General features: G+C 55.5%; 2 protein-coding genes across 2 annotated transcripts; both read left to right on the forward strand.

The window, feature by feature from the left end:
• Positions 1-823: 823 nt before the first annotated feature.
• Positions 824-4,464, forward strand: HOXC9 (homeobox C9). The gene is made up of 2 exons (XM_079715929.1): positions 824-1,475; positions 3,242-4,464. The coding sequence occupies exons 1-2, from the start codon at positions 938-940 to the stop codon at positions 3,484-3,486; spliced, it is 783 nt and encodes a 260-aa protein (XP_079572055.1). The 5' UTR covers positions 824-937; the 3' UTR covers positions 3,487-4,464.
• A 5,723-nt stretch (positions 4,465-10,187) lies between these two features.
• On the forward strand, positions 10,188-12,387 carry HOXC8 (homeobox C8; the record flags this gene model as incomplete). Its single annotated transcript, XM_079714186.1, has 2 exons — positions 10,188-10,623; positions 12,014-12,387. The coding sequence occupies 2 exons, from the start codon at positions 10,188-10,190 to the stop codon at positions 12,304-12,306; spliced, it is 729 nt and encodes a 242-aa protein (XP_079570312.1). The 3' UTR covers positions 12,307-12,387.
• Positions 12,388-17,039: the final 4,652 nt, after the last annotated feature.

Raw genomic sequence — 17,039 nt, forward strand, 5'->3', positions numbered from 1 at the left:
ACTTCTCCAGGCTGGCAAAGAAAGATAAATAGATACAATAAATTTAAAATAAAGGCGTTTGCATATCTGTGCCAAAGCCAAGAGAGAACTTCTGGTGACAAAGGTGTACGGAGGTCCCGAGGTCCTACCCCTCCCACCCGCGGACCACCTTCCCCAAGCTTCCCCTGTCCCAAATTTGGGGGGCTGAGTTGGCCACTGGCAGAAGGACGCTCCCCTTCCCCTCCTTCCCTCCCTCCACCCCAGCTTCCCCAGTCCCCTCCCACTCTCCCTCCCTCCCTCGCTGCTGCTGCTCCTGAAAGAAATACATACATACACACTGTTTAAAAACGTATTTTTAAAAGCCACGTTCGGAACTGACAATCGCTGATCTCGGCTCGCGCAGAGACTGCGGGAGCGTCGGGGCCGACAGAGACGGATTACGTCAAGAAATAGTTCCTCCACCTACCTCGGCCGGCCTCTCCGCCCCTGCGGGGCTCCCGCGCCCAGCTCGGCCCCGGGGGTCCGGAAACCCTGGCTTCGGGGAGTGGCACTTGCACCCCATCAAGAAATCCTCCCGGGGGTGGGGGCGGAGGCCATCTGCTTAGGGGTGGACACGAGCCAGGGGCTTCTCTGCTGAGATGCGAGTTGTCCTGAGGGGGTGGCCGGGTCCTTGGGTCCAGAGTTGCGAACCCCCAGGAAAACGCAGGTCGCGGGGATCAGCAGAGAGAAGAGGGTGGGAGAAGGTTAAAAAAAAAAAAAAAAAAGCCAGGAAAAAAAGCCCCTGCGCATTGATCCGCGCCGTATTTTTGGGTAAATACGATCACGTGGGGGCCGGGGAGCCAATGAGCTGCGGGGAAAAGGCTGGAAAAATAATTACCTGCCTTGATTGTTCTGTGAGGAGATAAAAAGTACATATACAGTTCATACAATAATCTTATGTATGTAAAACCCTGTTACGATGTCGGCGACGGGGCCCATCAGTAACTATTACGTGGACTCGCTCATCTCTCACGACAATGAAGACCTCCTAGCGTCCAGGTTTCCGGCCACGGGGGCTCACCCCGCCGCCGCCAGACCCAGCGGTTTGGTGCCGGACTGTAGCGATTTTCCGTCCTGTAGCTTCGCGCCCAAGCCGGCCGTGTTCAGCACGTCGTGGGCGCCCGTGCCCTCGCAGTCGTCCGTGGTCTACCACCCGTACGGCCCCCAGCCCCACCTCGGCGCCGACACGCGCTACATGCGGACTTGGCTCGAGCCGCTGTCCGGCGCCGTCTCCTTCCCCAGCTTCCCGGCCGGGGGTCGTCACTACGCCCTCAAGCCGGACGCCTACCCCGGGCGCCGCGCCGACTGCGGCCCGGGCGACGGCCGCAGCTACCCGGACTACATGTACGGCTCGCCCGGGGAACTGCGCGACCGCGCCCCGCAGACCCTGCCCTCGCCCGAGGCGGACGCCCTCGCCGGCAGCAAGCACAAAGAGGAGAAGGCCGACCTGGACCCCAGTAAGTTGGGAGCAATTTTCCTTTACAACCCGCGCGGGAGGGGAAGGGAGGCCGGGCGGGGGGAGCCGGATTACAGCCCCTCGGAGCGGCGCAGGGAGCGCGGGAGAGGGGCGAGGGCGAGGGGGTGAGGACTCAATAAAAGCGAATTACCTTGGGGAGCTTTCAGGGGCAGGAAGGTCTGAGAAGGGGGCCCAGGGAGCCAGGTTCGGAGAAGGCTGAGGGGGGCTCCTCTCCCAGGAGCTGGCTTTGATGAGACCCCCGCCCGCACACCCCCAGCCCAGGCTTTTTGGCTCAGTCGCTACTTTCGAAGAAATGCAGACAGGGCCAGGGGATGGGGTGGGGGCAAGGTTCATTTTATGGTTTGGGGTGGGATGGGGGAGAGATGGGGAGGACACTGGGGGCAGAGAGGAAATAACCCCAAGGAGAAAAGCCACCCCCCTACCTCCCAGGCAGTGTAGGGGTCCTCACCCCACTAGAGATTCATAAAACAGAGGGTCCATGGGCTTCTCCCCCAGGAACACTGGGTGAGGGGTCTGGGGGCTCTCCCAGCCTGGGAACTTGGAGAGATCAGGACTTCCAGAGTTGGGGGAGAGAAGTGGGGTCCCAGTCTCCTTAAACTTGAGAGCCCTCTTCTGAGCGTCTGCAGGAGAGAGGGGTGGGAATGGGGGTCAGGGATGAGGAGTGGGGAGCGGGAAGCGGTATCTCCCCAGATTAGAGAATTGTACACAACACACACACACACACACACACACACACACACACACACGCCAATCAGGGAAACAGGAGCCATCTGAGTGTTGCAAAGAAAGGCAGGGGTAGGTGAGGTGAGGTGGGGTGAGGTGGGGTGAGGTGGGGTGGGGGGACAGGTGAGAGCTGCAGGTCCAGAGAAAGAGGAAAGAAGGGGGAACAGCACGGGAAGGGGTGCAGCCCCTGGGTGTGAGGAAGTGTCTGGGGGAGTCCCAGGAGGGGGTTGCAGGAAATCCTTTCCTGCAGCCCCGTAAGGGGCCAGGGCCTAATTATACCCCTCTGAAGGCTTCCCTCCTTGCCCTCAGCTACTCCCATAAACCTGAAATTGGAGGCTTCGCTCCTGCAGAGCCTGTCCTGGGGCTGGCAGGAGGAGGGGGCACTGGAAGCCAAACAGGGAAGCTAAGATATAGGGGAGCCTGTCCCCAAGGCCAGCAGCTCCCTGGGGAGAGGAGAAAGGCTTTTGCCATCCCAGCATCACTCTGAGAATTCGCCTCAGCAGGGTTGAATTCGGAGAGCGCGGAGATGGGGCACTGGAGAGGGTAGTGAGGGGCTTGGGGACTCTCAGGGTCAGGAAGCAGAACTGCTGAAATTTCAGGACTTGGTCGTGGGCTGGGAGGATGGGAGGGGGCAGAGGAGGAGGGAAGTGGGGAGGAGAGAGACCTCGCTATAAAAATAAAAAACAAGAGAGAGAAGCGTTTATGGGCCTATGAAACGGTTGGGAATTTGGACTTTTTATGGGGATATTCTCAAATTACTACTCTTGAAGCTGAGGACCAGACTGTAGAGGCTTTGATAGCTTCGATTTCCTATCGTTTTAGGTGCTGGAAACCGAGGAGGGGGAAGATGAGGAGGGGGGAGAACGCAAAAGGAGTAAGGGGGGAAATTCCTCAAGCAAAACGTGCCCAAATTCAGGTTCAATTATTGGGTTTGGGGAGCCTGGCTGAGGCTGGGGGTGGGGTGGCAGGCGTCCTGGACTGGAAAGGGGCTCCACTGACCCCTGCCTGTGTTTGGCCCTCCAGGCAACCCCGTGGCCAACTGGATTCACGCCCGCTCCACAAGGAAGAAGCGCTGCCCCTACACCAAGTATCAGACGCTGGAACTGGAGAAGGAGTTTCTCTTCAATATGTATTTAACCAGGGACCGTCGGTACGAGGTGGCCCGGGTTCTCAACCTCACCGAGCGGCAGGTCAAAATCTGGTTTCAGAACCGGAGGATGAAGATGAAAAAGATGAATAAAGAAAAAACCGACAAGGAGCAATCCTAAACCCTGCCCCAGCCTGCTGCCTCGGCACAGCCAAGGGAAAAACAAAAAACCCACAAGAATACCCCAACCCAGGCGGGAGACAGCACGAAAAAGAAAAGGAGAGAGCAAGATAGAGAAAAGCCAGTCGGCTTAAAAAGAAAAAAAAGAGAAGGGGAGAAGGAAAACTCTTGCGATTTGGGAGGGTTCAGTGTTGAGAAATTGGTGTTTTAGTTAGTTCTACCCAGCAAGGAGGAGGAGGCCGGGAGAGAAACCGCGTTCTCTTCTCCCAGCGCAACTGAAATAAATGACACACACAAATGTGATTTTTTTTCTCCTTTCTTCAGAGAAGCCAGTACTTGAATCGCTATATTTCTATTTTTTTTCTCCTGTGTTGTATTTGGTCTGGGCCATCCTTCCCCAGGCCTGGGGTGCTCTGCGTGCAGATTTTGTACAAAAAAAAAAAAAAAAAAAAAGACACACACATATACACAAGAATGCTTCCCAGCCCAGAAGCTGAGGGGCGAGGGCCGGGGACCATGCCGCAGGCTGGGTCCGGCGGCTCAGGCCAGCGCCTCTGGCGTGTACATAGCAGTGTCTCCTCATCCCCAGAGTCCGTCCTGTAACGTGCTTCTGTTTGTTCTGGTAGAACAGCTCTGTGTTAATATATCGAAGTCACTTAAAGAACCAGAAACCCAACCGTATCCAGTTCTCGTTATTTCTCCTCCCTGTGGCTCCCAGGCTTCTGGCGTGGAGGAAGCAAGTGCTTAGATCCTTTGGGGGAGGCGGGAGCCAGGCAAGGGGCTCCCTCTGCTTCGGAAGGGCAAGTCCCCGCCGCTTCTCCAGGCAGGGTGCGATGGGGCTGAGGGCTCCCAGGGTGCAGTGGAGGCTGCCGAGGCCCGGGTCCAGCTTGTGCCTGCCCAGGCTGGCTGCCTGTGAGTCTCCTGGTAGCTCGATGGAGTCCCTGGGGGTGGGGGCACACCATGAATGGTTTTCCCTGGCTGTAATTAATTGTAATAATTTATGAGTACATGAGATCGGAGGGAAGAGATAGGTAAAGATGAAAGTTGGGTGCTGGGTGAGGGCCCGGGCTGGATTCTTGCCCGGCTGCATCGGTGCTTTGAGGGGTGGCTTGTGGGTGGGTGGGGGCAGTGCTAGGGAGGGTGTGTGGTGAATGGTGAGGAAGAAGGCCCAGCAGGCCTTAGGGAGCCGGACAGGCACTGGGCATTGAGAGTGAAAGAAGGAAGATGCAGAGAGAGGGTAGGGAGGGAAGAAAAGGAGGAAGGAAGGAGTGAAGGAAGTGGGCAAGGGAGGGAGGAAGGGAGGGAGGAAAGAGAAAAAGAGGGAAAGAAAGAGAAGGAAGGGAGAGAGGGAGGAAGGAGAAAGATGGCAAAACCAGAATCAGAATTAGATTTAGTTTCTACTTCTCAATGTATTCTCAGCTCCTCTCTCTCTCCTCCACCTCCTGGTTCTCTCTTTTCTAATCAATCTCTCTCTCTGGTGCTTATTTTGAATGTTGATCTGGGGGTGCCGGGGTTATGCTGAGCGGCTGCAGCATTTCTGGGAGATGGCGCAGCTAGGGCCCAAGGAAGCTGGTCAGGGATTAGCCAGGAATGGGGTGTTCTCTGGTGGCTGTGGGACCCAAGGGGCAAGGATGTGGGGATGTGTGTGTAACAGCCCAACGGGTCTGGTTGGCTGCATAGCACCCCAGAGCGCCTTCCCCAGAACCGGCAGTTTTCATCTGCTAATCAGAAGCAGACTCAAGCTGCCGGGTATGACTCGGCCCGGCGCCCCCATTCTCGGAAATCCCCCAATCTGGAAACTATTAAACTCAGACTGCTTGAAATATAGCCCTTTAATATCTCGGGCTGCCCATTCTGGCGAGGGTGCAGAATGTTGCTCTGAATACTTGGGGAATACCACCGTAGGAGAAAACAATTGGGGACCCCAGTCCCTGTGCAGCTTCCTCCATGGCATCACCTTACAGGACTGGTGAGGCACTTGTAGGGACCAGCCCCTTCCCCATCATTTGAATCTCCTACTCCCTGCTTCTACTAAATACTCCAATTTCGGGAGCTGGAGGAAGGTGGGAAGAGGTGAACATTTTGTTTTGATATTTCCTCTCGTCTTCCCCGCTTAAGAGACCTCCCCAATTCCAGAAGCGATTGTTTTCTCGGTCCTTTTGAAAGGTGCTTTGCCTGTAGTTTTCTCTCTTTTCTCCCTTCCTCGCTCCTCCCCTGGGCCATTTTGCTGTTCTGGGACCCTGGCCTCAGTTCCGCACCGGGCGGAGGACAAGGCACCCGTCTCCCTCGGTCCTGACCGCAGGGACTCAGGCTTCTCTCCGGCCCGAGCTCGGCGGCGTTTCCGGGCCTCCACCCCGCCCCTGCTCCAAGGCCCTGTCGCCTCCCCTCGTCAGTCCGTCAGCGCGGCCTGCTTCCTGCGGCCCGCCTGAGCCGGCCTTGCTCCGGGCAGGAAGGAGGGCCCCGAGCAGAGCGTGGGATCCAGAGCAGGCCCACCCGGTCCAGCCCACTGTTCAGTACCAGCTCGGCCTCCAGCCTGCAGGTCAGGATTGGATTCTAGTTTTATTTATTGTCATTTGTGAACTCAAACCACCACAACACAACACACATCTGGGGAAAGAAACGAAAGCTGGGGAGGAAAGAGGGGCTTGCAAACGCCCCCCTGCCCTAATCTTCTCCTCCCACCTCTCCTCTGCTCCTTTGTCAGAATCACAAAACCCTAAAGGTTGTTCCACTTGGGAAGGCAGAGGATAGGTACATTTCCGCGGCCCCGAAATGCCTCTTTTATGGCGCTGTTTGTCTCCCTGCGCTGGATTCTGAATGGGGCCGAACAAAACAGCAGCGCGGAGCTGGCTAGACGTCTGGGCTTAATTGTTTTATGGTTTAAATAAGGTGGACACTCTTTCCTTTGAAATCGGATTATAGGAATGTTTTGTCTATGGTCCACGGAGAACAGGACCTCACTGGCTGGGAGGCAGAGGTGGAGAGAGCGCGCGCGTGAGAGAGAGGGATGGGCTACAAACCAGGGGGCAAAGAGCCGGGAGAAGTCAGAATCCCACCCCAAAGTCCTGCAGGCGGCAGCGGAATAGGCGGTGCGGAGCCAGCGGCAGGGTAAGAGGAGCGAGGAGTTTAGGGTGCGCGCCGCGGGCAGGCGGTCGCGGGAGCTTCGGGGCGTGCATCTGCGTGCGCGGAGGTGTTCCGAGGCCAGAAATGCGCCTGAACGCGGGGGAAATCGCGGCAGTTCCTTTTCACAGTGTCTCTTAATGCGGGAAGGGAGGGTGACAGAAAATAGTGTGAAACCTTTGACAAGGTTTATTTCGAGAATTTAGAAAACAAAAGAGAAGCGGTCCGGAGGGAAATCCCTTCCGGGGACCCCTCTCACGCGCACCCATTTGGAAACTCCTTCCTCCCACCTCCCACCTTTGGGTCAAGCCTGGGGACCTGCTTGCTCTAGCTGTTGGCTTTTTCCCGGCCGGACTGCATTGGAGCAAGTGGACGCGAGGTGGCGCTGTTGCTCAATGTTAGAGGCGGCGGCGGTGCCCCCGGCCGGCCTGGCCGCACTGACGTTTGAGGCCCAGCCCCGAGGAGCAGCGACAAGAAGGCCCGGCGCCCCGGCCCAGCCCGGCCCCTCTGGCTCTGAGCAAATCAATCCTCTCACCTGTGAGGTGTAAATAAATCGAGAGTGGCGGCGGGAGGTGGGCCCTCGCTCTGGCAGCAGACTCGGGAATCTCAGGAGGGCGGGCGCCGAAAACAATCGCTTTGCGGAGGAGATAAGCACGAAGCAGGCAGCGCGTAATTAACACGAAAAGGCAGAATGACCCGGACAAACGACCATAAATCCGTGGTACCTAAGAGGGCGGTGCAGGCCTCGGGGCGAGGGACAGAGACGCCCCAGCAAGGATGGCTGCTTGCGGTTCCTTTATATCCAGGCTCCCGGAGAGAAATCAACCAGATACGCGTAAAAGAAAAAAACAATCAAATGAACGAAAGAAAGAAAAGGCGAGGGACGCCCCCCCTCCACCCCGAAAGGGGAAACCAAGTCCAACCAGGGATTTCGGGACTGGTGGGCTCTCGGAGCAGACGGTGCTGGCAGCACACTCGGGACAGTCACATTCCAGGACACAAAGGCCCGGAAGACTAGTTCTGTGGCAGGGTTTTCGCTGGACCATAAAGTGTCGAGATATCCCCCCAGCCCCTAAAAGATAAGGCGCAGGCCCCAGAGCGGATCTGGCCTGCCCAGCCTCCTCTTTCCCGGGGTGGGGGGGGAAGAGAAAGTATTTATGACAGTCCCCAGTGACCTAGAAGCTGGGAGCCCAGCGTCTGTCTCGTTCAGCTCAGTAGCCACAGAACAGGCTCAGAAAAGGCAGGGCCAGAACCAAACCTGCAGCGTGCTCTGGTAGTGGAGGAGACCTCTGTCATGCCCTCTACTGCCATGGACCCTGGGGAGGCCTGCAGCCCTGGCACGGCCCTCCGCTGACCCTCCCCCCTCCTGCTGCTCCAGGGCCAGAGTTCTGGGTGTCACAGAGTTTGGGCGGTCCCTAAGTCAGACGGGGGTAGGTTCTTCCAAATTCAGGGGATCCTGGAAGCGTCTCTTGCTGGGCCACCAGTGACTCTCCTTTGGGAATTTGGCTGACAGTGGCCATTTCCTCAGCAATTATTTAGATACAAAAGGGGGAAGCTCATTCTCTCTACACCATCCTCCCCTGCACTTTCATTTCTTCCTCCATCCCCAAAGCTGGGCTCTGGATGGGGAAGAAAAAGATCTGGTTTTCTAACCGCCTCCTTCCTCATCCAACCCTGAAACCCCAGGATGTGGAAGGAAAATAGGTAGCAATTTTTTTTCATGATGCAAAGAGCTAAAGATGCATGTGTGTTTATCAGGTCTTATTTTCATATGTGCCTAGATGTGCATGTGTGTGCACAGTGTCTGTGAGGTGACAGGGGTGCTTCCCGGCATGGCATGCGTGATAGCTGAGTGAGCATGCATTTGATGTTTTTCAGAATGGAAGGTAGCACATACAATATGTGTGGGTCCCGAGTATGGCCCCGCGTTGCCCTGTGTATGACAACCTCACACACTGTGGAGGGGGAGGACCGGAAAAATCATTCTTATTGCTCTTCTTCATTCACCTGCACACAGCACACATATCCACAGCTCTCTGACTTTCTCCCTTTTCTCTCTGTCTGGGTTAAGTCCACATAATTGTACATGTTTATGTCCAGGAAAGGGTGCTGATGGAATAAGGTTCCTTTATCCATTAGAATTAACTTGAATTTACCCAGTCTTGGGGATGGGGGAAGCCCCCCAGAGAAAGTGTGGGTAAATATTTAAAGAGTGTCTGTTGACAGTTCCCATCCACATCCTGGCCTGGGCAGCCTGCCTGGGGAAGTGTGTGGGGGGGTGGTGAAGCCAGGGGGCCCCTCCTAGCCAAACTGGCATTTCCTATGGGGTTAGGGTATGTGGGGACAGCTAAGAGGCCTGCTTTTAGTCTCCTCCAACCCAGATACAAGGGGTCTCCTAAGAAGAAACCTCCTGGATCAGCCCAGCCAGAAGCCAGGGACCCACCAGCTGCCCTCTCCTTCTCTGTCCCCACCGGCAGCTTTGCTCTCCAGCAAGCTCGTGGCTATTGCCCGGGCTTCCTGCCTCAGGCAGGAGCTGGTGTCTGAAGGGTCAGTGCAGCCCTGACTGGGTATATGGAGTGCCCCCTGCCTCTGGCCCTCTCCACTACCCACAGCAGGCAGGCAGGCAAGAGAATCTTAAGGATCTAGGGAAGACAGGACAGCTTCCCACCCTGGGGAGGGGCAAGAGCCATGGAGGGTTCTGATGCCTGAAGTGTTTGGGGATATGATGCGCTTGTGCTTGTTCCTCCTCAGAGTCCCCAGACTTAAGGACCCCCCTGGGGAGCCCATCTTTGGGGGTTAGGGGAGCAACTGTTTCTTGTTGGCATTCAACCCCTCGGGGGTCTTATACCTGTTGAGGTAACCTGAGTTGACCTGCTGGCTCAGGTATCTCTCTCTCTCTCTGTCTCTCTCTGAGAGGAAGGAAAAGAGAAGGGGGGAGAGGCACCTTCAAATCTGAATGCGCACCTTGGAAAAGCTGGCCCTAGTCATTAGCTAGGGCTGGCTCACCACCCCCCCACCGACATACCACACCCCCATCCCTCCCCCTTCCTCCCCTGCCCTTCTTCCAGGTCCCCCCCCAGCCCTGAACCCCTCTACCACCCTCCCGCCATCCCTCCCTTTCTTCTCTCTCTCTCTCTCTCTCTCTCCCTCTCTCCCTCTCTCTCTCTCCCTCTCTCCCTCTCTCCCTCTCTCCCTCTCGCCTGTCTTCATGTCGTGGATTGATGAACGCGAATCGCGTGTAAGCGCCGCCACCGCCGGGAGTCTGAGGAATTGAGGAATTCGCCTGGGCTGTTAAAGGAAAGAGCTAAGTGCGAGAGCGCGAGCTCTACCTACCGACAGTGAAGAGAGCCGCGCCGCCGCCGCCGCCGCCGCCGCCCGCTCGCCCGCCGCCGCCCGCGCCCAGCCCGGGAGCTGCGCCGCCCCGCCGGCACCCAGGCGCCCCCCACCTGCCCAGCCCGGCCCGCCGCCCCGGGGAGCCGGCCGGCCTGGGGATCGCTCCCAGGGGGAGGGCAGTTTCGGGGTCCCGGGCGGGGGGAGTCGGGAGCCAGAGGGGAGAGGGCGGCGGGTTTTCATGTGCCCAGCATGAGCTCCTACTTCGTCAACCCCCTGTTCTCCAAGTACAAAGGCGGCGAGTCCCTGGAGCCGGCCTATTACGACTGCCGCTTCCCGCAGAGCGTGGGCCGGAGCCATGCGCTGGTGTACGGGCCCGGCGGCTCGGCGCCCGGCTTCCAGCACGCCTCGCACCACGTCCAAGACTTCTTCCACCACGGCACCTCGGGCATCTCCAACTCGGGCTACCAGCAGAACCCGTGCTCGCTGAGCTGCCACGGAGACGCCTCCAAATTCTATGGCTACGAGGCGCTCCCCAGACAGTCCCTTTATGGGGCTCAACAAGAGGCGAGCGTGGTGCAATATCCCGACTGTAAATCCTCCGCCAACACTAACAGTAGCGAAGGACAAGGCCACTTAAATCAAAACTCGTCTCCCAGCCTCATGTTTCCATGGATGAGACCCCACGGTGAGAAGCCTTTTCTCTTTCCCCCTTGGTCTCCCGCGCTCCGGGGTCTTCCCCCCGCCCTTGCCTCCTTTATGTCTGCCCTCGCTTTACCTCCTGGCTTGGGGCTCTCTCGGGCCCCACCCCCGGGCGTGAGTGGGTTTCTGGAGGTTGGGAGGTTCAGCTGGGGGTGGGGCACGGAGTTCGCCTGGGAGATTTGGGGGGTTGGGGTGAAGGTGGGGGAAAAGGTGGTGTCTGGGTGCAAAGGGTTAAAAAGAACGTTTTCTTCAGTTCTGTCAGTCAGTCAGTCTGTCTGTCTCTCTCTCTCTCCCCTCCACCCCGCTCTGTCTCTCCCTCTCACCATCTCTAGTCAAAGTTGGGGAGGTGGCTGGGAAGGGGCCGGGGACCCTGAGGTTATCAGCCTTTGGAGCAAGCCAGTTTCTCCATAAGGCAGACAGCCTCAGTCCAGGACAGTGGCCAGGCTGTCTTGGGGTGAAGGGAGACCCCTGCTTCCCTTCCCTAGCTGGATCAGAGGGTGACGGGACCCCAAGGACAGGTGCTCTGCCTGTCTGGGGCACCCACCACCTCCTCTCAGAGAGCTAACCTTAGGGCCACTACCCCAACTTTGCTTTACTTCCCTCAGTTGGAGAGAAGAGAGAGAGAGCCAGGGAGAAGAAAAAAGAGTCCCGGAAAGGATGGAGGCCATGCAGATTAGAGAGCTCTGAGGTCCAGGGGACCCTCGCCAAGCTATCCCCAATCAAAGGCTTGCGGGGTCTCCCTGAGACCCTCAGGGCAGCTCAGGTCATGAGCCCCTCCAAGGGTGGCCCCTCAGAGCCCAGTTTCGAAGTAAAAGGGGACGCGAGAAGGCGACAAGTTCCAGTGGGGATGGCCCGTGATTTATTTGCTGGTCTCCAGTTAGCAATCAGGCCAAGCAGTGACACATTCCAGGAGATCAATTATTTTTCTTCTGGAAAAGCATTAGGCAGAGAGATCCGAGGAAGGGCAGTGAACAGAGCCCCACTTCTTCACCCCCAGCCCTTATGCCTTCCTTTTGGAAACAGAGTCTGTCCCCAGCCCTGCTCACCCAATGCCCCTCTGCACTTGTGAACAAAGCTGCAAGGGCCAGTTTTCTGGGACTGCAGGCCTGGGGAGACTCTACAGTGCCCCCCTGGCCTCTGCCAGCCCCTACTTTCCAGACAGACCCCAGTGCCTGCCCCCCCACCTCCCAAGGTGAAGCCAAACCAAAACAAACCCCCCAAACTTTCCTGCCCTTGCCTGATTTCCACTCTTGCCTTTTCTGCAGGAGGGAGGGGAACTGGGCAGACCACAGGGGGGACTTCAGGGGAGGAAGAGTGACAGGGGAAAGCCAGGCCCCCACCCAAACATAACCAGACTGGGCTTCTGTTCTGTCCAGCTCCGGGGCGGCGCAGCGGAAGGCAAACTTACAGCCGGTATCAGACCTTGGAACTAGAAAAGGAGTTTCTCTTTAATCCTTATTTGACACGAAAGCGCCGGATTGAAGTCTCTCACGCCCTGGGACTGACTGAGAGACAAGTGAAGATCTGGTTCCAGAACCGAAGGATGAAGTGGAAAAAGGAGAACAACAAGGATAAACTGCCGGGAGCCCGAGACGAGGAGAAGGTGGAGGAAGAAGGAAATGAGGAAGAGGAGAAAGAAGAGGAGGAAAAGGAAGAAAACAAGGACTGAGCAAAAAAGAGAGGACCCCCCCCCCCTTTAGCAACTCCCTTGAAGTTTCGTTTTATGGTAGCGGATAAATTGAGAAGTTTACGACTGTCATTTGCTTTTATAGAGAATAGAATGACACTCAAAACCCCAACTACCTGTCAGATACTTGCAGCTCGGGTTTTATTACCTTTGGACTTCCCCGGATCTTTATTTGTTTGGGGACTGGAGTGGGGAGACCGAGACACAGCGAAAAGTTCTCTGTCTCAGTCGTTGCCCCAACACACACACTTGTCCGTCCCCCCACCCTTCTTAGTCCTGCCTGGATTTTAAGGTCTGAGACCTGGCGTCTTTGCCCCTTCTCCCGGCCCCATCTTGCCACCCTGCCACCTCCCTGCTTCTCTGGTATTTATTTTAGAGGGGAACCCCCTCGAACTGCAGAAGAAGACTCGTGGCGGCTTTGTTTTCAAGCTAGGATTAGTGTATTAGATTGACTTTTTTTTTTTTTCCCCCCAAAGGACAGAAGATTGAAGGAAGGAAGGAAAAGAAAGGGAAGATGTTCAAAGACATTTTTTAAATGATAACGAGGAATATCCCCTCCTCCTCCCTGGGGCTCCCCGCTTAGAAAGACTCCCTTGACTTTCTCTAGGAACCTGATGGAAACCTGAAGCAGATGGGGGTCTCCCCCTCCCCCGTCCCTTTCCACGGGTAGATAGGAGCCTGCAGTCACCCGCTAAGATCCTACCTAGCCATCCCATGGTCACTCGGGCCCATGCCTTCCTCCCCTTTCCTGTCTAATTTCTGTTGTTGGGCCCAGCTTCCTCTGAGCTGCATTGGTGAGCGCTCAGAAATCACCATAATCATGAAAATAATAATAATACTGATAATAATAATAATACTAGTGATAATAAATCTTTAACATACTACCTAAAGGGAACCTGCAATAACCTTGAACAAAATAAAAGAGAGAAATTTTTAAAAATCCTAATATGGGAGAAAAAAAGAGAAAAAAATTAAAATAAAAAAAGAAAGAAACCTCCAACGTATTTTATCACTACCTATAGGAAGAAATCCCGCTTTGAGAGTATTTGTAATGCAGTTTTGTTGTCGTTTGTTGCTGCTTATTTCAATAAGAAAAACCCAACAACTGAGACTGCCTAGCCCGCCGGTCCTGTGCGCTTCTATTGTGCTTCTAACCCCAGTAGAGTAGAACTAAATTGCACTGAATGTATAGTTAACTCTGTCTTGAATTCTCTGTTTATGCAATGTGCTCGAGAGAAAAAAAAACGTTAAAAATATATCTATAATAATAATTTTTCGTCATTTGTCTTTATGTCCAGCTATGAATGTAGATTTTGTGTCCCAGCAGCCCTGTTTCTGGTCCAAGTACTTTGTATTGTATACGTGAGTCATAATTAAAAAAAAGAGGAGAAAAAGAGTTGAAGCTGCAATGACTGACTTGTTTTTTCCCCGGCACCCCCCCTTCTCTACCCCCTCCCCTCCTTATGCTTCTTTTTCAACACTCTGGTAAAGGTTTCCTCCACTGATTTGACTTGGGGTTGGGGGCACTCACGTGGAGAGGAACAGGCTGGACTGGGAGGGCAGGTGAAAGGGGGGAGGTGAAGAAGAGGAGGAGGAGGAAGATACTCTTGGGAGAACCTTGGCTCCAAACAAAGTGGGTTTCTGGATGCCAGGATCCCAATGGGAAGAAAGCATATTCTCCCCACTTATCCCCCTTCTTCCTCCTCGTCCTGGGCTGGGCCCAGACCAAAACTCTGCCCCTGTGCCCCTCCGGCAACTAGGCCTTTTTCTTCCAGGGGCTGGGGCTGAGGATGAGGATGAGGCAGTGGGGTACTTTCTGATCTCCACATGCCCCTCATGCCCAACCCTTGGTACTCAGCACCCAGCACTAGACCATGAACAGGGTGGGAAGGATGTGAGGCTCAAGGCAGTCTGGAGGGCTTGGCTGGAAGAAGCCTGAGTGTGGGGGGCTAGGAAGCTTAAGCCCAGGGGAGAGGAGAGAAGGAGAAGGTGAGTGGACTGGCATGCCAACAGCATGCTCCCACAGTCTGAACTGCGAATGTGGCCCGCACAGAGCCGTCGCTGTCACCTAGGCGGCTTGCATTTACTCCAACCTCTGTTCTGGCTGTTTCAAGCCCACTGCTGGCTTCACCTTGGCAGTTGGGCAGCCTGCCCTGCCCTTATAATGTGGGTCAATTGGCCTGGGTTGTGGGGTGCTGCTGAGTGTATAGTCCCCCACCCCAGCCACAGCAGGGTAAGGACAGTCTTCGTTGGACTCCTCATTCCCCAAAATAAAGGGTTAAAGGCTAAGGGACTCAGGGGGGCAAGGTGTCTCTCACTCCTCCCTGGAGGGTCCTAGACAGAGAAATCTGTTTATGCCAGTAAGATCCTGGTCAAATAATACCAAATTCCAGAGATACAAGTCATCTGATTCAGTCATGAGAGGGGGAGAGGGGAGGGGAAGGGATCTTCTGGTCTTAAAAACCAGAGACCCCCAAAGACTGAAATATTTTTGAGGCCAGATCCCTCTCTCTGTCTCTCTCTGTCTCTGTTCCCTGGTCAATGATTTTCCCAGACTTAGGCCCAGGTCGACTCTAGTTTTGTGTAATTTCACCCGCATCTGGGTGCCTGGCCCCCACTCAAAGTGGTCCTGAACACAGGATTGGATCAGGCGTCATTAATGGGGGACTCCTGCGGCCCCAGCGAGGCTGCCGATTGGGAGCGCAGGCAGCAGGCAGCCGGGAACAGCTTTGAGCAGCTCTGGGGGAAATGTTTCGGAACCTGGGGTCCCTGCTGCCAGGCGCGGGGTATCCAGGTAACCCCGTCTGCTGCGGGAAACACCGGCAACCCGCCGGGGAGGCCTGAAAAGAGAGCATTTCGCTCCGACCTCGGGCCTTCCCACAGGCGTCCAGACTCCGAGGGCTGGCGAGGGCCGTTTCATTTTTAAATGTGGACTTCTGATTGCTATTCATACAAATCGCTGGCCCGGTAGCCGAGTGGGTTGACCCTACACTCAGTGGCTTTGAAGAACCTCGCCGAATTTGCCCCACACCCAATGTCCCATTCAACCCCGGCCGCGCAGTGCCGGTGGCCCCAAGCCCGGTGTCGGAGGGCTGGGTGCGTCTGGCACCCGGCATCGCTTGAGATGCGAAGCATCGGTTGGGCCAGACCAAGAGAGCTCCAGCCGCCCCCTCTTGCAGCACCCGATCCCCCAACCCTGGTGCCCACCGCCTCTGTTTTCTCGTTTGGAGAGAAAAGGAGGCAAAACCCATTTTACGGGGGAAGTTAATTGCGAGCGGGTTGCACTCTCTTTAGAAACCCGTCCTCCCAAATGCTCCCGCCGTCCCATTACCGGAATGGGGACCATTCGGCTGCAGCAGATAGGACTTTCTCCCATTCTTTACTTGTTTATTAGCCAATCAAAGTGGCTTCCGAAAGCTATTTGTGATTTGTGAAAAATAGTATCTTTCAAACTGCTAAGTTGAAGCATCTCGCTCATTTCGCCTTACATTTATTATTCTAATCCCAACCGTAGAGAAGGGATAATGCAGCTATTAAGTTGGGGGGCAAATTCGTTTCTCTGGCATTTTTGAAAATTCTCGGCATTTTCTCTCCCTCCCCACTTCACTGCAGAGGCCCAGGGAGTAGCGGGCCTGCAGGGGATCTGGTGGGTGAGGGAGGTAGTGAGTGCCCTAACCCCAGCCTCAGCTTCCCTAAATGAGATGCTCCAGTGGCCGCGTGTTGGCTAGGGAGAGTCACCCCGCCCTAGTTAAAGCGAACTCAGGACAGGTTATGCCACAGACTAGAAGTAAAATTTCCGGTGAACTGCCCGCAGTGCTGCCCCATTCTCCCCTCGGCCCATTGTGAAAAGCTGGGCCAGCGCTTCCTTGTCGTAATTTTTAACTACCTGTTATAAAATTTATGGGTGGGTTTGTAAAAGGAACGAGGTCTCTGCATCCGGCTGAGGGAACTGTTCTCTTACTGTGGAGGAAGTTTGGGGAGGGGATGAGGGACCCCCTGTTGGTTGGGGTGGGGGCACCCAGCCACGGAAGTCCCCATGCCAGCTTAATTTGGGACCAAGGGAAGAACTTTACACCTTCAAATTTCCAGCTGGTGGAGAAAGTGGCTGGGTTGCGACTGGTTGGCAAATAGTCTCTATGGGGGAATTTATTCTGGGCTCCCCCACGCTGGATTCATTGCCAAAATCAGGGGTCTGGAGTCTCGGGTGCTCGGTGTTTAGCATGGAAGGTGGAATTTAGGGAAGAATTGGTTCTTTTTTCAGAGCCTCCAAGGTGTGTCCCAGCTGCCCAGATACTAGAATTTCTCTGAAAAAGGCAGGCGGGTGTGGGCCACCTGATAAGACAAAAAAGGCTTCACATGACCATGCACCCAAAGGAAAAAGAAGTGGGAGCCAAGATCGTGGGCCTTTATTTTATTTTTAATTCTAGAAAGATTAGGAGGAAGCTGCCATCTGAACCTAGGAACTGAGGAGACCTGACACTAGGGATGGTCTTGGGGGAAAATGTCATTCGTTTTCTCTGAGAAGGGAACCTGGGGATGACGGGCGCTTTGGGGGTTCTAGAGGCTGCCCCCCCTTCCCATCCCTCCTGCTGCCTCCGCAGGACTGCCCAGGACCGGTCTCAACCCTCTCTGCTCTTCAGACCGTGGCCAGGTCAGGCTTGGTTATGAGGCCTCCAGCCGCCTGCCCCTCCCGTTCCCAGCTGGGGTGGAGTGGG

Source organism: Hyperoodon ampullatus (genome assembly GCF_949752795.1).
Source record: "Hyperoodon ampullatus genome assembly, chromosome: 11".
Classification (NCBI taxonomy): domain Eukaryota; kingdom Metazoa; phylum Chordata; class Mammalia; order Artiodactyla; family Ziphiidae; genus Hyperoodon; species Hyperoodon ampullatus.